This window comes from Zalophus californianus, chromosome 1 (assembly GCF_009762305.2).
Source record: "Zalophus californianus isolate mZalCal1 chromosome 1, mZalCal1.pri.v2, whole genome shotgun sequence".
Lineage (NCBI taxonomy): Eukaryota > Metazoa > Chordata > Mammalia > Carnivora > Otariidae > Zalophus > Zalophus californianus.
The window spans coordinates 5061581-5086129 of NC_045595.1; the positions used below are offsets into that span (position 1 = coordinate 5061581).

General features: G+C 41.8%; 1 protein-coding gene across 1 annotated transcript in view; it reads left to right on the forward strand.

Moving 5' to 3' along the window:
* Positions 1 to 6668: 6668 nt before the first annotated feature.
* Positions 6669 to 24549, forward strand: part of LOC113917915 (putative adhesion G protein-coupled receptor E4P) — a 56049-nt gene continuing 38168 nt past the window's right edge. The window contains exons 1-5 of the mRNA XM_027586012.2: positions 6669 to 6698; positions 13131 to 13224; positions 17084 to 17134; positions 18884 to 19003; positions 23712 to 23861. Coding sequence (XP_027441813.2) covers positions 13194 to 13224; positions 17084 to 17134; positions 18884 to 19003; positions 23712 to 23861 — 352 coding nt within the window. The 5' untranslated portion in view covers positions 6669 to 6698; positions 13131 to 13193. The remainder of the gene's footprint in view (positions 6699 to 13130; positions 13225 to 17083; positions 17135 to 18883; positions 19004 to 23711; positions 23862 to 24549) is intronic.

Genomic DNA, 24549 nt, shown 5'->3' on the forward strand with positions numbered 1-24549 from the left:
CTATCAACCTTTTATTTGTAATACTCAGCATGTTGGATTATAATCAGATGTTCATGTGTTTTGTCTCATTTGTCTCTGTATGTCTATGACCAGCAGAAGACTGTGCTCGCAGATGGACTCTATAGTGTTTGTGGAATGAATGCATCAAGAAAGTGTTGTGCCAGTCTGCTGCACAGTAATAGGACAGTGTTCTGATATTCTGCCCCCTGAAGGACAAGCTCTTCTGGTTTTCCAAATCATGTCCTGCTCTTGCCCAGTGACTGAAACAGGCCCCTTTCCCATTTCCAAGAACTACTCCGTGATAACTCCATTACAAACACTACTATTTCTAAAACGACAATGGGTAACTTAGGGATTTTGGTGCCCATGACTTATTGAGGGAATGCTCTGAGAAAAGAGAAAGTGAGGGAAGCAGGATGTGGTAGGAGAAGGATGTGGGTTCAGCCAGATCCCACGGTGAGCTCTGATGCCTGGGTTGCACCTCAGCGTCAGTCCCCCTTTGAGGCTGGTGACCAGCCTTTCATACACCTGTGTCAGTCAGTTACTGGCTGTGTGCTGCCCTCGTGGTGGTGGGAACCTTTAGCTCCTGTTCAGCTGAAGCCAATCTGGAGAAGGGACAGCTGGTCCAAAAAGGAACTTAATGATGGACATCAACAATATTGACTACTTTGCCCCATCCCCATGACTGCCAAATATAAAAAAGAAAGTTGTAATTAATCACGTAGATACTTGCTCACAGCTCATTGTAATGCGATTTTGAACTGCATTTTAAAATGTTTATTTCAAAGGATGTTCCTTAGACATTCCGATAAAACCTTCCTCTTATTGCTCTTAGGGATTGTTTACCATTATCATTTGGCTTTATTGAGCCTGGAATGTAATGGTGTTTATATTTCCAAATAGACCTTTAATCAAGTGCTTTCATCTTTAAAAAATATGAAACACTTCAGGAGGAAACATTTCTAATGCTTATCCTGGGAGGGGATGCCTTCTTTTTGAAATCCTATAATGTACAATGTGTGAGAGAACTTGCCACTTTTCTCCCTGAATGTTCCGTCACTTTATAATCAGTATTAATCTTTGTTATGTCTCATTTCTGTGACCTTACTTCATGAATAATTCCTAAGTTTGATAAAATTATCCACTGTGTGTGACTTGAAACCCTCAAGCTACATCTGCCTTTGCTACAAATGTGGGCTGGCTCAATTTACGTATCTAGCTTTTTGACCACAGGATCTCAGATTATGTTTCTTCCTCTTCTCAACTTCTCAGGAAATCCCTCCCCGGGAGTTTGTGGGTATGGCTGAAATGGCCTCTGGTCTCTGCTCTGGATGTATTTCTCCCATCTTGCCAAGTCTTATCAATTATAATTTCTTACTCCTCGTCCATGCTGAAATTTTCTCAAGAGCATTACATATAATTCTGAAACCTCCTCAGCTTATCCTGTGATTTTATTTCTATATAAAATAAAAAGAAAATTTAGAAAGCTTCAGTTATAAAATTTGGGGAATTAATATTTATATTTTTTGCATGAATTACAACACGTCCTGCTCTCCTCACACATTGTGATCACTACATGATCACCATAAAGTAAAACCAAAGGCCAAAGTTGTCTGGATTTTATGGAAAATAAGGTCCAACAAAATCCATTGGGTAAGGAATATGAGTTTGCCAAAATCCAAACAGGTCAACCAGGTTCCCTGTTTCAACTTGAATGGGACCAGTGATTTCTTTATTTCTTTCTATTTTATTAAGATTAAAGTCACATAACATAAAATTCACCATTTCAACCATTTTAAAAGTGTACAGTTCAAAGGCTTTTAGAACAGTCAGAATGATCGGGCACCTGGGTGGCTCAGTCGTTTGAGTGTCTGGCTCTTGATTTCGGCTCAGGTCATGACCTCAGGGTCGTGGGATGGAGCCCTGCATCAGACTCCATCCTCAGTGGGGAGTCTCCTTGATCCGCACAGTCAAAAATCTATGCATATCTTTTGACTCCTCAAGAACTTAACTATTAACAGCCTATTATTGACTGGAAGCCTTACTGATAAAAAATTATCACATATTTTGTATGTTATATACATTATAGACTGCATTCCTACAGTTAAGTAAGCTAGAGGAAAGAAAACATTAAGAAAATCATAAGGAAAATCCATTTACAGTACTGGACAGTATTTATTTATATATAAAAATTCGTGTGTAAGTAGACCCATGCAGTTCAAACCCAGGTTGTTCAAGGGTCAACTATATATTCCAAGGGAATGGTTCAGTAGATTTCCAGGAAATCAGGTGCTGAGTAGTACTGTTTTAGTGTTAAAGTCTAGGCTGCCATTCTGATAGGGCATAAACACTGGGCTCTGTTTGGTTCTTGTGTCCCTTTTCTGCAGGGTAGAACACCTTCACCATATTTTCCATTACCAGCCAATGCTTTTATGGAGTACCACTGTTTCAAAGTGTGGGAAATTTGCTGAGAAACAACTGTCTTTTGTTTTTTTGTTTCTGTTTTGTTTGTTTGTTTGTTTGTTTTTTAGAGAGAGAAGGAGAGCACTCAAGCTGCAAAGGTGTTGGGGAGGGGCAGAGGCAGAGAGAGAATCTCAAGGAGACTTGTGCTCAGCATGGATCCAGTGGCAGGGCTCATGTCAGGACACTGAGATCATGACCTGAACCAAAATCAAAAGCCAGATGCTCAACCGACTGAGCCACCCAGGTGCCCTAGAGAAACAATTGTTTTTAAATGACAAGCAAAAAGGGGCACCTGGCTGCTCAGTCGGTAGAGCATGTGACTCCTAATCTCAGGGTCATGAGTTTGAGTTCCATGTTGGGCACAGAGCCTACTATAAAAAAAAAACAACTAAAAAATTTTAAAAAGTAGGGGCACCTGGGTGGTTCAGTCACTTGAACATTGGACTCTTGGTTTCTGCTCAGGTCGTGATCTCAGGGTTGCAAGATGGAGCCCCATGTGGACTCCATGTGCACTCAGTGTGGTGTCTGCTGGAGATTCTCTTCTCCCTCTGCCCTTCCCCCCACTCACCCTCTCTCTCCAATAAATAAACAAATAAAATATTTAAGAAATTGTTTAAAAAAATAGCAGTAGTTAAATGACAGGCAAAAGAGGAAGGGGCATTTGTGTTTTGTGTTTCAAGTCCACATGTCAGTAAAGGATGATGTTTCCTTCCTTTCTTGAAATGTGGTTTCCTCTTGCATGACAGTTAAGAAGAAAGGCTTGGCTTCTGGTTAGAATGGGTAGAACCAGTATAAGTGCCAGGGTGTGTTTTGGATGGCAGCTTGGTGAGAAGCAGGTGGCCCAAACAAAGGAATTAAATGAAGAGGGTTTAACGAAGAGACCATTTATACAGGTGTGGGGAGGTAAAGAAGGGTCTGAACCCAATCCTAGTGTGTGAGTGAGGTTTTTTTTCTCACCACCAAGTGAGACTCCAACATCAGCTGGGTGCTCTACAATTCAACTCCATCGTGATACTATCTACCTGGAACTAGCATAGTGTCAGATTCCTTAGGTGAAATGGCTCAGTCCCGCAAGAGTGCCCCCACCCCACCTCTGAAGCCCGAAAAACCCAGGTGGTCCCCATTTCCCCTTGGAGTTTGATTAATTTGCGAGGCTCACAGAACTCAGAGAAACATTTTACTTACTAGATTACTGGTTTGTTATGAAAGGATATGATGCAGGAGCAGCCAGATGGGAGGGATGCACAGGGCAAAGTGTGGGGAAGAGGCTTGGGGCTTCTCCGCCCTCTGCAGGTGCACCACCATCCCCAAATCTCCACATGTCACCAACCTGGACGCTCCCTGTACACCATCCTTTTGGGTTTTTACACAGGCATGTTTGATCAAATCATTGTCCATTGGTGATTAAATGCAATCTCAACCCCTCCTCCCTCCCAGGAAGTCAGGGGGTGGGACAGAAACTTCCAACCCTCCATTTTTGGTTGGTTCCCCCTGGCAACCAGCCCCCATCCTTGGGTGTTTTCCAAAAGTTACCTCTTTAATATAAACTCAGTTGTGGTGAAAAGGGGCTTGTTACCCATTTCAGTGTCTTGTGATACTGTCCTTCAATGTCACAAGGGACCAAATATTATAACAAAAGATGCTCCCATTGTTCTTATTGCTCAGGAAATTCCAAGGGTTTTAGGAGCTCTGTGCCAGAAGCAGGATGAATGCCAAATATATATTTCTTATTATAAATCACAAAATTACAGCAGAGCTAAGGGAAACCAGGAAAGGATGGGGAGAGTGGAGGGAGGGAGTAGCAACAGGGGGTAACTCTTATCAGTCCTTGTCTTAAAGGGGCAAGGGGCTGGAACAGGTATAGGAACCTGGAAAATGCCTTAGCCTGTGACAGAAGAATCTAAGCACTGCCCAAATGTGCAGTCCCTGCAGGGAAGGAGGAGCTTGGAAAATGAATATCCCCATCTCTCTCTCCTCCAACTTTGTTCCTTCCTTCTACAGCTACTGTTGGTCAAAAAAGGTTGGAAGAGCACAAGAGAAGCCTGATAATGCAGTCCATACAGGATAACCTCCCAGTGCACAGAGCAGGGTAGAGAAGAATGGAAAATAGATTCTTTCACAATCACCCAAAATAAATTGTTACAAACTTGTTAAAGTTCGAGAAGCAGCCAGACCCTATGGGACTGTTCCTTAAATTGGGCATTTGCTTCCTTGGATTGTGGAACCCTACCCCTAACCCTAACCAACTGGGATTCTGTTATGGTGATGGTCTACTGCTCCATCAAGGAGAGGTGAGATAAACAAGTAGGGATTAAAGAAAAAGATCAACGGATTCTTCCTTCTGATGGCTTCTGCTTTTGTTATTTCTCAGCTTGTTCATTGTTTCATGGACCACTCTACTGTCTCTGTGTCCCTCTCTAGGGTTTTGCATTCAGACTCTCCAAGAGAGAAAGAAACAAGCTGAATTGATTGGCCAGTCAGCATCCAATAGGGAGAAGTACTCTAAGGTAGATTTCTCTGCTTGGGCCACCTCATAGATTGTTGGTGCCGAACGGACCAACCCATGGTCCCATCAATTGTGGTTAGAAGGGGAAATCACATGGTTCCATGCCTGACAATATGTGTGTAAAAATCTTCTTTCAGTCCACTTTGTGATGTGTATCAGTTAACCTTAGCTGTATAACAAACCATCCCCAAATTTCATTTGCTTAAAATAACAACTATATTATTTTGTTCATGGTTTTGTGGGTTGGTTAGACATTTCTTCTGGTCTAGTCTAGCCTGGCTGGTTTTTGATGAGCTCGTTCATGCATTGTGGTCAGTTGGTGGGTTAGCTGGTTGCCGGATGATCTAGCATAGTCTCACTCCTCATCTGGAAGGCTGGCAACCAGAGTGGTGGATTGTTGATGAGTGAGGCTTGGCTCTCTTCCACATGGCCTCTCATCCTCCAGTAGACCAGCCTGGGCTCATTCACATGATGATCTTGGGGTTTCAAGGGCAGCAAAAGAGGGCAAGCCCCGATATGCAAGCACTTTTCAAATCTCTGTTTCCATCCTGTTAGCTGTTGTTCCAGTGGCCAAAGCCAGCCACACAGTCAAGTCTAGAGTCAGCATAGGAGGACTACACCCCAAGATTGGGGAATTCTTGCATCTGTTTGTGCAAATATTCTGTCACTTGCAGAATTAGGCTGTGAGCACATGAAATGCTCAAAATTTCAGGGATTTCTCTTGGATTCAGGAATTTCAGTTTAACATTCAAACACTTTTCACCTCCACTCAGCTGACAGTGATAGGCCTACACCCTCTTTCACTTGTTATTCAAAAGCAACATTTTGAGTATCACCTGGAACAAATATTTTGAGTCTTACATGGAGCGGCTAACTGCCTGCACACCATATCTAAGTAATTGAATATTTTATTGCATTGACTCTAATTAATTTATAAAATAAAAGAGATACCAAAAAAGGAAAATATTTGTGTCAGGGATAATAAAGTTATGCCTCATAAATGCAACAAAACCAAGATAAGGAGTAAGTTACTAGGTGTGTATTTGGACTTGTTGAACTTGGGTTTTGTGGGAAGGGGTGTTAGCCATATTTGTGCTGGCTCTTACAAAGATTCTTCTAATATGAACAAGAAGAAAATTTCAGGACACCACGCTAATGGGACCAATAAAGAATTTCATCAGCCAAGTAGATGGGTGTAATTATGTTGGGTGACCCTATCTCAAAGTCCAGGAATATGGATATGTTGTTTTCCCAAGATGGTAAACTGAGAAGTGATACCTTAATAGGGACGTTGGTGATACATAGAAACACTGGTACAGTGGGATACACTCTCCCACAGTCTGGCCTTCAACTCTCTTTCTAAGAAGTTCACCAACTAAAGGAGGCTGCCCAATGTTGGATCCATTTTCTTGATATAGATAGAAGTTGGCGCCACTCTCCATTAGGTGATTTTCTGTACTGAACACCATCAGCATTTCCAAATTCACTCTCTGAGGCACTTTAATATGATCCACCCTAATGTAATGCACTATTTAAGTTGCCCAAATGAAAAGAGAAATAAGGGACTCTGCATTTTGCAAACCGCCCAACCAATACCCTCAGCCTTCTAGTGCACTCACAAGACTCTTTGAGAAAGTGGAGCTCAAGATAAGAAGTGATGTACTTCCTTCTTCATTAGCTTTGAGAAGCCACTGGACTGGGTAAGAAGCAAGAACTTTTCATCTTGTGGGTAAGAACTGATTAGTGTATTTCAAGAGAAAATAGAAAATGTTTCATGTGTGATCTTGGGTCTAGAAAAATGTCTGGTACTGTAAAAATGTTCAAGGGGAACTTTTATATGTCCTGTTGCTTTGTTTTTGAAAACTGCTATATGTGGGCAACATTTTCTAGCTTTTCCTTGGGCAATGTGTGTATTATGTGGTGCAGAACATACTGAAATGCTTTGGCATTCTTGACAGAGATGATGCATTGTGTATTAAGAAGCTTAAGGTGAATTAAAATACAGGCATACCTCGTTTTATTGTACTTTGCTTTATTGTACTTCACAGATACTGCATTTCTTTTTCTTTCTTTTTTAAATTTTCTTACAAATTGAAGGTTCATTATCAATTAAATCTACTGGCACTATTTGTCTGACAGCATTTGCTTACTTCGTGTCTCTGTCACATTTTGGTTATTCTTGTGGTATTTCAAACTTTTCATTATTATTATATTTGGTGATTTGTGATCAGTGATATGACTCTCTGAAAGCTCAGATTATGGTTAGCATTTTTCAGTAACTAAGCAACTTTTCATTACGGGATGTACATTTTATTTAGACCTAATGCTATTGCATACTTAATAGATTACAGAATAATGTAAACATATATTTTATATGCACTGGGAAACCAAAACATTTATTTGACTTGCTATATTGAGGGAACCAACCCTGCAATATCTCTGAGGTATGTCTGTAATAAAGTTTCAAGAAACAGAGTCTGAAGCAAATGTAGCATAGAACCAATTTGCTATTAAAAATGAAGAAAACAAGACCTAGAAAGAGGAATAGGTTTACAGAGGTTGCATGGTGAATTGACAAGCTTTGTCACACACCACATGCCTCACCACCATGATAAACCCATCAGCACAGTTAAATGCAAGGCTCGCTGTCAAAGGATTGTATATTTTATTCATGGCCAAAGTGACTTACTGTAAAGGTCAGTGTTTTTCCAGCTGCTGTGACCCATTGGCAGGGAGCAGGGTCACGAAACCAACTTGATGGGTAATAACCAGCATTTTAAAATAAATTAAAGGGAGTATAATCATAAAATATCAAATGCAGCATATAGATTTGTGAAACTTGGTTGAGTTCTCTCTCTCTCTGTCTGATGTATTTCTTACAGTGTGTCACAGTCAAAAATCTCTCCAAGTCAGCCTTGCTAGATATGTAAAGAAAGCCAGACACAGAAAGACAAATATTGTATGTTCTCACTTATATGTGGAGCTACAGTACTCAAATTTATAGAAGCAGACGGTAGAATGGTGGTTACCAAGGGTTAGGGGAAATGGGAAATGATAGTCAAAGAGTACAAAGCTTTGGTTACACAAGATAAATAAGTTCCGGAGATGTACTATACAACATGCCACCCATAGCTAATAATACTGTAATTGTATACTTAAAATTTGCTGAAAGGGTAGATCTTACATTAAATGTTCTTACTGCACACACACACACAACTAACCACAGAGGAGCAGAGGAAACTTTGGGAGATGATGGATATCTTTATGATCTTGATGGTGGTGATGGTTTCATGGGTGTGTACTTATGTCCAAACTCATCGAGTTGTACACATTGAACATGTACAGCTTTTTACATGCCAATCATACCTCAATAAAGTAATTTTAAAAAGCTAAAAGACCAAATCAGCATTGCTAAAGGTCTCAGCAGTTCTGAAAAACATTATCACCTCTTTCATGTAAAATACTCACTTTAGTTAAACCAGTTTCCAAAGAGGCCTCCGAATCATCCTCATCTAGACACAATTTTTTTTTAAAAAATTCCTTTAAAGTAATCTCTATACCCAGCATGGGGCTTTAACTCACTACCCTGAGATCAAGAGTCACATATTCTACCTACTGAACCAGCCAGGTGACCCTGGGCACAATTTCTTTGCAGTATATTCTATAATAGGTTTTTGGAAGAGAAGAGGATCAAGAATCAAAACAGGGAAATGTATGCTGAGAGGAGGGAGTGCATCCAGGAAGTGACCAAGTGTAAGTCCTCAGAGATGCCCACGTATAGATTTTGATTTGCAATTAGGCAGTATTGTCCATTGCAGAGATTGCAAGCTCATGGCCCACTGGTTCTGCATTTGGGGAAAAAGTGGAATTGAGTATCTCTAGATAGAGCCCAGCATTTTCAGTTCTCCACAGTCCTCCTTGCTTCCCCAAAATGGCCTTGCCCTTATTCTTATTACAGTTTTACACCTAAGAGGCATTGGGGCTTAGGATCTTGGTCCAAGGGTTATAAGCAGGCTTTGGATCCAGCCTGACTTTTCCAAATCTTAGCTTTGCCTTTTGCTAGCAGCATCACCTGGAGCAAGTGATAGAATTTCTTTGAGTCTCAATTTCATCATTTGAAAAGTGGGAAGATATTATTCAATCTACATTAATAAGGTGATTGTGAGCTTTCAATGAAACAATAGTGTCAAAGCACTTAGTAAGGGACTTGGCCCACCACAGAAGGTCCATGAATGTTTTTAGGAAGTGAGACTAGAAGGCTAAGAAAAGTATCTGTAGCAAAATTTGATTTACGTGCTAGATGCCAATACATAATGTGTGACTAGCCTGTTCAGGCCATTGGGAGTAAGAGATTTTTCTGGGATGGGATTTCTCAGGCCACTACTTTGTTTTGGGGGGAGTTTCACAGGACCCTGTTAATTCTCATCATCACTTGATAATGGATCAGTCAGTCCTCAACACACAAAGTCATGGTTATAACTGGAGTCAGGAAAGAAGAATGGGAGATCTCCATGGCCACCACTGTCATCACCATCACTGTCATCACTGTAACTACTATCTCCACCATCACCACCACCATAACCACCATCTCCACCATCAGTAGAACCACCATCACCACCACCATAACCACCATCTCCACCATCAGTAGAACCACCATCACCACCACCATAACCACCATCTCCACCATCAGTAGAACCACCATCGCCACCACCTCCACCACCACCATCACCATAAGCACTACCGTCATCAACATCATGATGTTATCATCACTTCCACCATCTTCACCACTATCACTGTCATCACCAAAACCACTCCCTGCACTGTCACTACTACCATTTATACTATTTTCACCATTACTGTCATCACCATCATTGCCATCACTTCCATCTTCACCATCACCATCATGTCCACCACCACCATCATCATCATATCCTGTTCCCATAACAGTTAACTCTATTCAGCACTTGTCACATGCCAGGCAGGTGCCCACATGCTATGGAAAGTCATCTTCATTGCATCAACACAACATTATTGGGAAGTATACGCTCTTTCTTAGCATCATTTTGCAGATGAGAAAACAGGCCCAGAGACAAAGTCACCACCTCAGAATGATTGAAATAGTAGCTGCCGATTTGCAATCCAAACTCAGGTTTTCCTGGGTACTGAGTTATGTTCTCATCTCACTGCCTATCGCCAACAGCTAACTGTGGGTGAAGTGTTGAGAGAATTGCCCCACAAGCAGACCCCTAAAGATTCCAAACTCAGAAATCAAAGCAGAATCTACATATCAAAGCACGAGCATGGAGAAGGGAAGGACCTGCCAAGAGAATCCATTTTTCAACCCTTTTGTTTCCTCTTCTGTGAAAATACTTCATCATTGTTATTATTTTCTTATTGCTATAGTAATGTATAAAATGTAGAGCTAGTTAAATAAAAAGAAATTTAAATCACTCACAATGCCACTCTTCTTTTTTTTCCAAAGTACTAAATTTTTTTTATTTTTTAATTTTTTATTGTTATGTTAATCACCATACATTACATCATTAGTTTTTGATGTAGTGTTCCATGATTCATTATTTGTGCATAACACCCAGTGCTCCACGCAGAACATGCCCTCTTTAATACCCATCACCAGGCTAACCCATCCCCACACCCCTCTCCCCTCTAGAACCCTCACTTTGTTTTTCAGAGTCCATCGACTCTCATGGTTCATCTCCCCCTCCGATTTACTCCCCTTCATTCTTCCCCTCCTGCTATCTTCTTCTTCTTTTTTTTTCTTAACATATATTGCATTATTTGTTTCAGAGGTACAGATCTGTGATTCAACAGTCTTGCACAATTCACAGCACTCACCGTAGCACATACCCTCCCAAATGTCCATCACCCAGCCACCCCATCCCTCCCACCCCACCACCACTCCAGCAACCCTCAGTTTGTTTCCTGAGATTAAGAATTCCTCATATCAATGAGGTCATATGATACATGTCTTTCTCTGATTGACTTATTTCACTCAGCATAACACCCTCCAGTTCCATCCACGTCGTTGCAAATGGCAAGATCTCATTCCTTTTGATGGCTGCATAATATTCCATTGTATATATATACCACATCTTCTTTATCCATTCATCTGTCGATGGACATCTTCACAATGCCACTCTTCTATTAACATTTATAGAATCTCCTTTAAATGTGAGATCACATATTTTGCTCTATTACCTGCCTTTATCCTAATGCTGGATTACAATCACCTTCCATGTTATGTTAGTAGCCTCCTACAGCATGATTTTTATTTATAATATCTAATTATTTGTGTTACACATCTTTAAATGCTCCTTTTCTTACATTTTATGTAAGAAAGCATCTTATCTTTATTTTTTTTAAAGATTTTATTTATTTATTTGAGAGAGCGAGAATGAGAGAGAAAGAGCACATGAGAGGGGGGAGGGTCAGAGGGAGAAGCAGACTCCCTGCTGAGCAGGGAGCCCAATGTGGGACTCGATCCCGGGACTCCAGGATCATGACCTGAGCCGAAGGCAGTCGCTTAACCAACTGAGCCACCCAGGCGCCCAGAAAGCATCTTATCTTTAAATGCTCCCACTTACATTTTATGAAACTATTTTCTTCAAATTCTTTAGCTATATCTTCCCCATTGGTGCCTTTGTCTTCACTGGCACCACATTTGATGGTTTAACAGATTTGCAGGGCATATAGTCTTTGCTAATGTGCACTGGAGGTTTTGTCCTAAATCTTAATTGCTCATGGCATTACCTGAGAATGGTGCTTTTTACATTTCAAAATGATATTCACAGAGCAAACACTAACAACTTAAAGTCTTTGAAAGTCTCATTTTTAGTGATTTGCAGCACTTCCATTGTTTCTCCAAGAAGGGACTTAGGTTTTGAATATGAAATGCCTTCACTTACTTCAAAATTCAAATGGCATCAAGAAGTGAAATGTGAAAAATCTCCTTGCTCCTGCTTCCCAGTGGCTCAGTTTTCAAAGGCAACAGGTATTAGGAGTTTCTTGGGCAGTTTCCAGGAATATTTTATGCAAATGCAAAATCATAATATGCATTTATATGTTTGTGCACACACATTTGTATGCGTGTATATGTTGGATATGTATGACCTTGTGTAGGTGTAAGGACACACACATAACTGTATAGAGAATAGCTCACATTTTGCAGTTTCCCTGTTGTATAAATATATTATAAATATATGTATGCATATTTCTAATTGTGTATAGTGTGCTGAAGTCTTCCTTATTATCTCCCCATCTTACACAAATGCTAGCATACATGCTTCTGCCCCTTGGTATCTACCTATCTACTTAATGAACAATATATCTTTAAGATAATTTCCCCTTTTTTATTATGGGACTTCTCAAACATACACAAATGCAGTGACAATGGCATCGGGGACCCCATAGACCCTTCACCCGGTTTTAGCAATGATCAACACCTGCCCAAACTTGGATCAAATTTATTCCCACTTACTCCCCAAACCATTCCCTCATTCCAATTATTTTGACATAGTTTCTACATATCATATGATTTGCCTGCAAAATTTTAGTGTGTAACTCCAAAATATCAGGACTCTGTATATAGCCACTTTATCATACCTACAGCTTCCTCTGGAGCAACCGTCTAAGTTGACAGATAAGGAACTGGAGGTTGAATTATCATATTCACGAGAATGAACAACCATTCTTTAATGTTGTCACATTGCCAGGCTTCAAACATTTAAAAAAATTATGTTTGATTTGGGATCCAGTAAGACACTGCAGTTGGTTGATATATTTCTAAGTCTTTTTAAATCTAATTCTCCCCTATGTTTTTCACCCCTTAAATTTTTTGAGGAGGGTGAAGAAATTGGATAGTTTGTCCTGTGGAATTTCTCTTACAGTCCAAATCTTGCTGGTTGCAACAGACTGGGAGTTTAAATTCCAGCAGGATATTTGTTCCACATTTGTTGGGTTGTAAGCTTGTTTCCTATAATCTACTCTCCTTCGATCATCTTTTCCTTGAGATAATTTCCCAGAAAGTGGGATTGTCAGGTCAAAAGATGGGCAGAAATTAAAGGGTTTTGAGAAGCATCGGCCACCTGGCCTCTGAAGTCAGTGACCATTCGAAATTGACTTTCATGGGGCTTCTTCATTCCAGACATCCTTGCCACATCCTGCTTCAGAGCGCTTCTCAGATTGGTGCTCCTGGTATCTCAGTGCTATGGGAAGCAGGTGCCTGCCCCTGCTCTCAGGTGAGTACAACAAAGAATTCTCTCTTCTGCCCATGACCCCTGCATCCTAGTTTGGGTTGCTCCCCCCAGTTTCGCACTTTGTGCAGAAATGACTGTGTGCACCTGTCCTATTAGAAACTCTCACACTGAGTCTCTTAGTTGCTCTCCCCAAGCAGAACTGAGAGAGACTTGGATGTAAGTAGTTTATTTGGGAAGGGATCCCAGGAGGCACAAGGGCAGGAGTGGAAAATGCCAGATCAGGAAGAGACAAGAGCAGATGGGGTGTGTTAATGAGGCATTACCCTGTGGGTAAGTGGCACTCAATCCTGTTGGGGCACCTCCAAGAGAGAATACCTTATGTGCCTTAGCAGGGTAAGGAGGCTGAGCTATTTACCCTCGGTCCTCATCCCTTGCTACTAGATAGCCAGTCCAGCATAACTCCCAAATATTTTGGGTTTGCCCTCCACAGGCTGCAGAAAATGCCCTCTTACAGAAAGATAGTTATTTGTATGCATAGGAATCCCCTCTGGGGAAGACTAAATGGGACACTTCAAGGGCCTGCTACACTGATCAACCACCACCAAGAGGGTCCATGTTTGGAGTGCTGTGGCTTAGTACATTACAATGACCTGGATCTACCCACCCTTCTGCTCTGGGATTTTGGCTCTTCAAGGTAATTCTAAAACATCATAGGAGGACTCAAATACAGTTTAAGGTAGGTTTGTTAAGGAAGTCTTATTAGCAAGCATGTGATGTCCAATGCTTTATGTCAGGGAAAAGCAAACGTTTTCTATAAAGGGCCAGGTAATTACTGTTCTCAGTTCTATGGGCATTTGGTCTCTCTCTGAACTTACCAACTCTGCACTGCCATGTAACAGCAACCCCAGGCATTCCTCAGACTGATAGGCATCTTTGTGTTCCAATAAAACTTGATTTATAGCCATAGAAATTTGAATTTCATGTTATTTTCATGTGCCATGAAATCTTGATTGTTTTTAGCCATGTAAGAACTGTGAAAACCATTCTTAGCTCATGGGCCATATAAAAACAAGCACTGGTCTGGATTTGTCCTAAAGGTGATGGTTTGCTGACCCTTGTCCCATAGGAATCTAATATTTCTTTTTGTGAAGAAAGCATTCACAGGAAAAGTACTGATGTTTGAGCATTTTTCTGACTTACAGAAATGGCCATGTCATATGATTCAGTGCAATATCATGAATACTTAAAGGTGATGTTTTTGTCAGTACCCATAATACAGAGGATAGTAAATATTATAGAAGATGTAGGAAGAGCAGGTGTTGACCTTATCTTGTCCAGGGGACTTGTCCTGTTCTGTGAAAATCCAAACGGGCCACACGCAGATTTCTTACTCCTTCTCCTTCCATGTGATTCCCCTTCCATTTGTGATGCAAATCCAAATTACCTCGATTTTCCTTGTCATACTTAAGCCATTTGGGGGCTGGTGTTAGCTATGAAAGTGGATGCCTCCAGATTTTTTTTAAAGATTTTATTTATTTGAGAGAGAGAGAGAGCATGCATGAGTCATAGGGGGTGGGTAGGGGCAGAGGGGGAAGGAGAGGGAGAGAGAATCTGAAGCCTACTCCATGCTGAGTGGGGAGCCCCTAGTGGGGCTACATCTCACACCCAGGGAATCATGATCTGAGCAGAAACCAAGAGCCCAAAGCTCAACTGACTGAGCCACCCAGGCACCCCTAGATACCTCTAGATTTTAGCAAAGGATCCCAGTACAACCTGCTTGCAGAAAGGGATGCAGGAAAATCCATTTTTCAAGTGCCTAGTTATTTGCCACCTATGTACTTTGAGGAAGTGATATTAGGAAATATGTGGGAAAGTTTTCTGCATTTCTGATTTCATCCCCAACTTTAGTATAAAGCTTCGTCTAAAAATGTGGGAGACATTTTGAGATCATCTTCAAAAGGGACCATGCCCCAAATATGCTCATCCACTCCAATTTTGCCATAGTCTTGGACTCTGGGGATTCTCATGGTCTATGATATTCAGATTCCCTCTTACTCCAGAGAAAACATGAGTTATTAGTGTTCAGACCTGTGCTGTGCAGGACAATAGCCACCAGTCGCGTGTGATTCCTGAGCACTGGAAACTAGGCCAGCCTGAGTGGAGATCAGCTGCACATGCAAAATGCATACTTGGTTTCAAAGATTATCTTACACAGAGAAAGGATCATAAAATATGAATAATTTGTCATATATTGAATGCTGGTTGAAATGATCCCATCTTGGCTCTATTAGGTTAAATATAATGAAATTAATTTCACCGGTTTTTCTTTCCCTTTAAAAAATGTGGCTACTAGAAATTTTAAAAGGACCTCTGTGGCTTGCACTATGTCGCCATCAGACGGTGTAGGGTAGAGAGAGGTCTGGACAGGTCCAGAGGGACCACTACATATGGAAAGGAGGTGGGCACTTGGCCTTTTGGTACTAGATTCCGAGCCACAGGTTTTTCAGAAATCAGGACATACAACTTGTGATATTGTGATTTATAATAAGAAATACATATTTGGGCTTTGTCCCCATTTCAGGCACAGAGCTCTTTTTTTTTTAAGATTTTATTAGAGAGGGCGCCTGGGTGGCTCAGTTGGTTAAGCGACTGCCTTCGGCTCAGGTCATGATCCTGGAGTCCCGGGATCGAGTCCCACATCGGGCTCCCTGCTCAGCAGGGAGTCTGCTTCTCCCTCTGACCCTCCCCCCTCTCATGTGCTCTCTCTCTCTCTCTCTCATTCTCGCTCTCTCAAATGAATAAACAAAATCTTTTAAAAAAAGATTTTATTAGAGAGAGCATGAGGAAGGTGAGGGGCAGAAGGAGAAGCAGACAGCCCACTGAGCAGGGAGCCCGATGCAGGACCCCATCCCAGGACCCCATCCTAGGACCCCGGGAACTGTGACCTGAGCCAAAGGCAGCCATTTAACCCACTGAGCCACCCAGGGGGGCACAGAGCTCTTATAATCCTTGGCATTTCCCCATTTCCCCCTTGAGGGCAGAGTGATAAAGGTGTCTTCTATTACGGTAATGAGGTGATTTGGGAAACTCAGGGGGTGGGAGGGGCGCTAGGGGAGGGCCTGGGGGAGGAGCCAATCATGTGATTTGAAGGTTGGATCTTTAAGCCCCACCCCCTGATTTCACGAGAGGGGAGAGGAGCTGGAGAGTGAATCCCTAGCCAAGGGCGAAAGATCTAATCAACCCTGGCTGTGTGAGATAGCCTCCTGAAGCCGGGAGAGGCTGGGCTGCTGGGGCGGGTGAAGCTGGAGGTCTGGGGAGAGTAGCCACCCAGAGAGGGCATGAAGGTTCTGCGCCCTACCCCTGTACCTTGCCCCATACCTCACCTCCCTCAGGTGTTCCCAAGTGATACCTTTTCCTAATAAAACAGCAATCTAGTAACAGAAATGTTTCTCTGGAGTCCTGAGTTGCTCTAGCAAATTAATGCAACTCAAGGACGTGGTGACAACCTAGGCTTTCCACGGTTTCTAAATGGGGGGGGGGGCAGGCTTGTGGGAGCAAGCCCTTAACCTGTGGGATCTGATAGTCTCCGGGTAGATGGTGTTGGAATCAGTTGAATTGTAGGACACCCAGCTGGTGACAGAGCACTGATTGTTGGTGTGGGGAACACCCCTCCTGGACCGCCCCCCACATTAAAATTGGGTGCAGACCCTCTTACAGCTGCAACCAGATGGCCCTGGTATGCTTCAGTAGTATGTGATGTCCCCTATAACTCTGGTGTTTGTAGCCTGCCTGGAAGGACCTGCAGTGAAGTTAGCACATGTATACCCAGGCAGTCAGAGACGAAGCCCCTAACCCCTGTGGGCTTCTGCCAAGCTGAACTATCCCCCTCTCTCTGTACCAGGTCTCAGTGTCCTGCTGGCTCTGTCAGGATCAGATGCCAAGAATTCTGGAGGTGAGTTTACTCATTACCAAATGCCAGGGAAAGGAAATTAGGATCAGCAACCTGCCTCGAGGGGAGGGAAGGTGCCCTCTTCAAGGGAGACAACATAAATCTCTGCCACCTTCTGCCTTTTTCTTGCAGCTCCCAAGAACTTCTCCCCCTTCTCCATCATCACCCACCACTTATGTAGCTCTTGCTTTGCACCAGGCTCCATGCTTAGCAAATTCTACACACATCCCATTCAGTCCTGACATTCCTGCAAAGAAGGTCTGGAGAGTATCCTCACTTGAACAACAGCCCTCAAGGGAAGTAGCTGGCTCAAGGTTGCACAGCTGATGGATGGTAGACTCTGCCCTTTCTTTCCCAGAGACTGTATCTAAGTCATGGCAGGAGATACTTTTATTTTTACCCCATGTCTTGGGTTGGGTTCCCCCCCCCCTCCCAGAAGCATACCCTAAGAAAAGGACCTGACAGCAAGTCATTTGTCGGGGAGGTGATTCTGGGAAGTACCAGCTGGGAGTGGGAAATTACCGGGAAGGTGAGGAGACGTAAAGGTCCACTGTCAAGCAGATTACATGAGGGGAGAGAGGAGCGTAGTAAGGAGCATGTACCCCAGAATTCCAGCATGATTTCCCTTCATGGACAAGGAAGCTGTTATCTTCTTATTTATCTTTTTAAACTTGTGGTAAAATATACATAACATAAAATTCACCATTGTAATCATTTCTAAGTGCACAGAGCTGTGGCATGAAGCACATTCACATTGTTGTATACCCATCCCCACCATCCACCTCCAGAACATTTTTCTTCTTGCCAGACTGGCATTCCCCCCATGAAACAGCAATTCCCCATTTCCCCTCCCACTAGCCCCAGGATCCACCTAAAGACTTTCTGTCTGGAAAGTCTTTCGGAATTTGGACTCCTCTAGCGGCCTCCTGTAATTGGCACCCAACAGTAGTTGTCCTTTTGTGACTGCTTTATTTACATATCTAATGTCTTCAGAGTTCACCCATGTGGTAGCAGGTGTTGGAATTTCCTTCTTTCTTAAAGCTAACTAATATTCCATTGTATGGATGGACCACATTCTGTTTATTCATCTGTCGCGGGACACGGGGTGTTTCCACGTTTTGACTACCGTGAATAATGCTGTTATGAACATGGGTGTGCAAATATCTCTTCAAAACACTGCTTTCAATTCTTTGGGCTATATACTTAAAAGTGGTATATGGTATTTCTAATAAAAAAAATTGTTAAGACTTGCCAAACTGTTTTCCACAACAGCTGCACCATTTTACATGCCTTACCAGCAGTGCATAGGGTTACAGTTCCTCCACATCTTGCCAATACTTGTTTTCTTCCCCCCCCCCCCCCCGCCCCGGTGATAAAAAAGCCTTTTTTTTTTTTTTTAACATGCTGACTCATGTCAGTCATCGATTGAGGGAACTGCTCCATTGCTAACCCACCGTGTGGTGAGCACAGAGGACTCTGGTGGCCAGAGAAAGCCCTCAGGGAAAGACACACAGATGCTGACAGAAGTTCTACTGTTGAGCAGAAGTGGTGTTGGTGGCAGAGCCTGGATGTGGGTAGGGCAGGCACGCAAGCATCTGTGTTCAGGCGTGGGAGGGGTGCACGGTGGAGGACAACAGAGCTATTCCCAAAAGGACATTCTTCTGACTACAGCATCTGGGACATCATAAGTGCTCAAGGAATCCTTCTTGAATGAATGAGTAAATTAATGAAAGGATCCTGTGTTCCCTCCAGCTTTCTGTCCCATATGCCCTGAAAATGCCAACTGCTCCAACAGCACCCACTGTGCTTGTAAAGATGGATTTCAGTCTCCGTCTGGGAGGAGGTACATCAAGCCCCACGAGAAATGTGAAGGTAGAGACTCAATCCACGACGTCCTGAAATCTGGAATGGGGTGGGGGCATGTGTGGGGTGCTGGTGAGGCAAAGATGCAGTCGTACTACAAGAGAGAACATGTCAGAGCTGTCTCAGTGCCCTTAGAGGAGTTCCTATCCCTTTTGTGTCCCCCTTGCTTTTCTGAAGCTGGTTTGATGTCTTTCTTTCTTTCTTTTTTATTATTTATTTCTTTATTTTTTATTATGTTATGTTAGTCACCATACAATATACATTAGTTTTTGATGTGGTGATCCATGACCCATTGTTTGCCTATAACACCCAGTGCTCCATGCAGTACGTGTCCTCCTTAACACCCATCACCAGGCTAACCCACCCCCCCTCCCCTCTAACACCCTCGGTTTGTTTCTCAGAGTCCATAGTCTCTCATGGTTCATCTCTCCCTCCAATTCCATCCCCCCTTCATTTTTCCCTTCCTTCTCCTAATGTCCTTCCTGCTATTCCCTATGTTCCACAAATAAGTGAAACCATATGATAATTGACTTTCTCTGCTTGACTTGTTTCACTTAGCATAATCTCCTCCAGTCCCATCCACGTTGATGTAAAAGTTGGGTATTCATCCTTTCTGATGGCTGAGTAATATTCCATCGTATATATGGACCACATCTTCTTTATCCATTCATCTGTTGAAGGGCATCTCAGCTCTTTCCACAGTTTGGCTATTGCGGACATTGCTGCTATGAACATTGGGGTGCACGTGCCCCTTCTTTTCACTACATCTGTACCTTTGGGGTAAATACCCAGGAGTGCAATTGCTGGGTCATAGGGTAGCTCTATTTTTAGCTTTTTGAGGAACCACCATACTGTTTTCCAAAGTGGCTGTGCCAACTTGCATTCCCACCAACAGTGTCTTTCTTTAGAGGAAGGTAGAGTTCCCAGGACCCTTGGAGTTTCAAGCACCAGTTTTTGTTTGTCTGTCTGAGAATCCCACAAGAGGGGGGACCATGTCTGTTTTGTGCATTACTGTAAGCCAAGGACAGAGAATATGTCACATAACAGAGGCCCAGTAAAAAAGTGTTGTCCAAGAGAACAAATGAATAACTCACTATCTTGACACTCAAACATCTTCCATGATCAGGCCCAACTCAGATCTTGACACTCAATATCTTCCATGATCTGAGTATTCCAACTCAGATCCAGTTTCCCTTTTCACTACTCCCTTCTGCTCCAGCCAAAATCCTTTCTCATTTCCACAAATTCTAAAGATCCATTTGACTGCCAAAAAGAAAAAACACTCCTGAATATCTAATTGGTGGAGTTTTGTAAATTCAGAAGGCAAATTGGACCATGGTAAACTACTTAGGATTTATTTTATTTTATCGTGGTAAAATATAGATAATGCAAAATTTACCAATTTAACCATTTTTGTGTACAGCCCAGTGGCATCAGGCACACTCACACTGTTTTGCCATCATCCCCACCGTCTGTCTCCAGAAATTTCCCCAAACTGAGACTCTGTCCCCATGAAGCACTGCCTGCCCACCCCCTGCCCCACCTCTTGCTCCCACATCTACTCTCTGTGTCTGTGGATATGATTCCTCTAGGGACCTCCTGTGAGTGGAATCAGACAATATTGGATTATTCATTTACTTGGATTATTTTTTTTCAATTGTGGTAAAATATACACAACAAAATTTATCATCGTAACTATTTTTAAGTGTATAGTTCACTGGCATTAAGTCCATTCACAGTGCTGTGCAACCATCCCCACCATCCATCTCCAGGACTTTTTTTATCTTGCAAAACTGAAACTCTGTCCCCACTAATCATTAACTCCCCATTCTCCCTCCCCTGGCCCCCGCCTCCCACCATCTACCCTCTGTCTCTGTTAATTTGACTCCTTTAGGGACCTCCTATAAGTGGAATCATACAACATTGGATGTATCTGTTTTTAAAACTTTTTAAAAGAGTTTAGGAAATTCTCTATTACCCCTTCACCCAGTTCCCCTAAGGTTCACCAAAAACACGGCTATACTACAATGATGAAAACTAGGGAATTAATATTGATATAAGGATGTTAAAAAACAACAGACTTTTCTTCCAGTTCCACCAGTTTTTTTCCCCAATGCCCCTTTTTGTTTTCTGCTTCAAGAACTATTTCAGGATCCCATTTAGTTGCCATGCTCCTGAGCTGGCAATCTGTGATGGATCCTCAGTATTTTCTGGTCTTCTCTGACTTAGACACCTTTGAAAGGACACCAGAGATGCCCTTTTGCACTTTGCTTTTTTCACTTAACAGCATATCCCAGAAATTATTCCAAATCATGTAGAGATCTTCCCCCATTCTTTTATGTACCTGTGTGGGTGAACCATAGTTTATTCAAACTTCTTCTGCATAGGGACATTTTACCTGAATCCTTAGGCTTTTTCCAGTATTTGTGGGAGATGTGTCTTTAAAGTCCTGGAGGTGAGGTGCCTGAGTTAAAAGGTAAATCCATATGTAGCTTGATTAGCTATCCCAAATTTAATTCCAGAAAAGTTGTACTAATTGGCATTCTCACCAGCAATGCATGGAAGCACCTGTCTCTCCACAGTCTTGCCTACAGAACATGTTGTCAGAACGCATCGCCAGTCTGCTAGGTGAGAAATGGTATATCAGTAGATTTTTCATGATTTTCTCTAATTATGAACAATTTTTTTTAGGTAATCTGTTCACCCAACATGGGGCTTGAACTCATGACCCTGATCAAGAGTTGCATGTTCCTCTGACTGAGCCAGCCAGGCATCCCTAATTATGAACAATTTTGAACATTTTATATTAGAGGATCATTTTTATATCTTCTTTCTGAATTGTCTGTTCATGTCTTTTCCCTATTTTTTTTATTGAGTATTTCTTTTCCTCCCAATTTTTTATTTCTTTATATGTTAGAAATTTTTGTCCCTTGTTAGTAGTATACATTGAGAATATTTCCTCCCTGTCAGTTTTCTTTAGATTTTGCTTGTATGTGTTTTTTAGCCATGCAACTAATTAAAAAAAATTTTTATGTAGGTAAATTTATCAAAGTGCTTAAGTCATCATTAAATGTTTTCCCTGGGGCATCTTGGTGGCTTATCGGTAGAGGGTCTGACTTTTGATTTGGGCTCAGGTTGTGATCTCGGGGTCATGGGATCGAGCCCCACCCTGGGCTCTGTGCTGGGGCATGGAGCCAGCTTGGGATTCTTTCTCCCTCTCCATTGGCCCCTCCCCTCCCATGCTCTCTAAAAAATAAAAAATAAAAATAAAATGTTTTTCCCTACACTGAGATCAAAGAATTCACCTCTGTTTAATTCTAGTACCTGTATGGCTCCATTTTTACATTTAGATCTCTGATATATGTAGAGTTTATTCTTTTTTTATTATTATTATGTTCAATTAGTCAACACAGTACATCATTGATTTTTGATGTAGTGTTCAATGATTCATTAGTGTAGAGTTTATTCTTAAGAAGTGTGTGATATCTGGGTCTCATTTTATCTTATTAAAAAATCCATCCTGAACCAGGATAAAGGGGAACTCCATTCTAGAGAAGGGAAGTGTGCAGAAGTGTAATGTGCATTTGTTATACTGTTTGAGACTATTTGGTTTTGCTGCAGAAGAAAGAAACTCCAATGGGATATATGAAATTCATAAGATGTGTTAAAATAGGTAAGTAGTTGGTGGGTAGAGCACATGTGTGTTAAACATAGGATAGAATGGAGAGACCAACAGTAATATTCATGAAGCAATAAATATACACAAGGCACATAGGTTCTAAATGCTCATGGCAAATTAAATAAATAAGAGGCATTTAATGCCCAAGATACACAATATAAACAAAACATACAAAGCACTTAAGATTTATGAGGTCTTAATTCAGTCACTCATTGATGATAACTATTCTGGCCCATATAACCCTCTACCCAAAACACACACCCATAGCCTGATATAACTCATAGACTAATAGGCAAGTTGCAACTATTGGTTAAATGTACTTGTCCTGAGTCCTTCCAACAGATAGAATAAGTGTGAGTCATTGGCTCAGGGTAACTTCTGTCTGTGGGTCCCTTTGCTTGAACCTCAACTCTGGTCCACCAGAGAGATGTGGCAGATAGATGCAGACACATGAATATTGCACATGCCAGGACTTAGATGGTGGGAGCCTTTTGCCTCACTTCTACCATTTCCTAAGGGTATATGCACCTGCCCTATCTCTTTCCTTGCTACTTGCTGTGTGTTTTAAATTGATTAAACCGTGTGATCCAGGTATTGAAAGAACTATTGGTCCTTCCTTCAGTGGTTTGACATACCACCATCATACTCTAAAGCTCCATATGTACTTGGGTCTATTTCTGGACTTTGAGTCTATTTCACTAGACTCTTTGTCAATTCATGTGCCAGCATTCATTTTATTGAGGCTTTAAAGTGTGTTTCAGTGTCTAATAATATGAGTCCCCACTGCAGAGTTTTTATGGCTATTCTTACATGCTTGTATCCACTGTCTTACTCCTTAAAGTCCGGCTAGATGTTTTTCACTAGGATTGTATTGGATTTATAAATTCACTGGAGGAGAACTATCACCTTTATGATATTGAGTCATCTTATCCAAGAACAGATGCTTATGAATGATGGTGGGTACTTGAGACTCCCTGTGCAAGGGAAGATGGTATAGTTTGATGAGAATGAAACATGATGTTTTCTCTTGATTTGCAGATGTTGATGAGTGTAGGGTTGGGCTGGCAAAGTGCAAGAAGGAAGCATACTGCAGAAATGAAATTGGAAGTTACTACTGCAGCTGTTTCTCAAATCATATCTTCAACTGGCTGGCTCGGTTCATTAAATTAGATAATAAAGCATGTTATGGTAAGGATTTCCAAATATTCTCGACAATGAAGAAAGAGTGGTGGGGGGAGACTTTGAGAGCTTCATTGATTTCAGGCCAAGGTAAAAGAGTAGAAATCTGTCCTGGCCCTGGTCCTGCATCCTACTATTGTCCCTGGTAATCTTTTCCCAGAAGGTACCACTCAAGCCTCCAGCACCAATCACCGTCCTTATGTGGCTGCCTTGCAAGAGTATGTCTCCTGTCTGGGTCTATTTCCTGTTTTTCCAAAATGACATCTCAGATTTTCCGCTGGACTTCCCTACTTGTTTCTCCCTCTCTCACTTTAAATTCAATTTCTACATCTATTTATCTGTCTATATACTAAACCCTATGAGTTCACACTGATACTCAGATTCCCATCCAACACCAGGGCTCTTTCTAGCCTTCCCTCTTTTCTTATTTGTGGCTGCTTCTGTGGCATTGAAAACCTGGTTCTCAATGACCACAGCATGTTTACTTATTTGCTCATTCCTAGTATAATTCCATGTTTTGAGTTCAATAGTTTGGACTTAACTTCTGGCTCTACCACTTACCAGCTGACTTTTGGATGGGTAATGACCTAACTTCTATATGCCTCACCTGTAAGTGGGAACAATAATAGCATCTACCGTATGAGTTATGTATTGCTGAATAAAAAATTACCCCAACGGTAGTGGCTTAAAACAACAA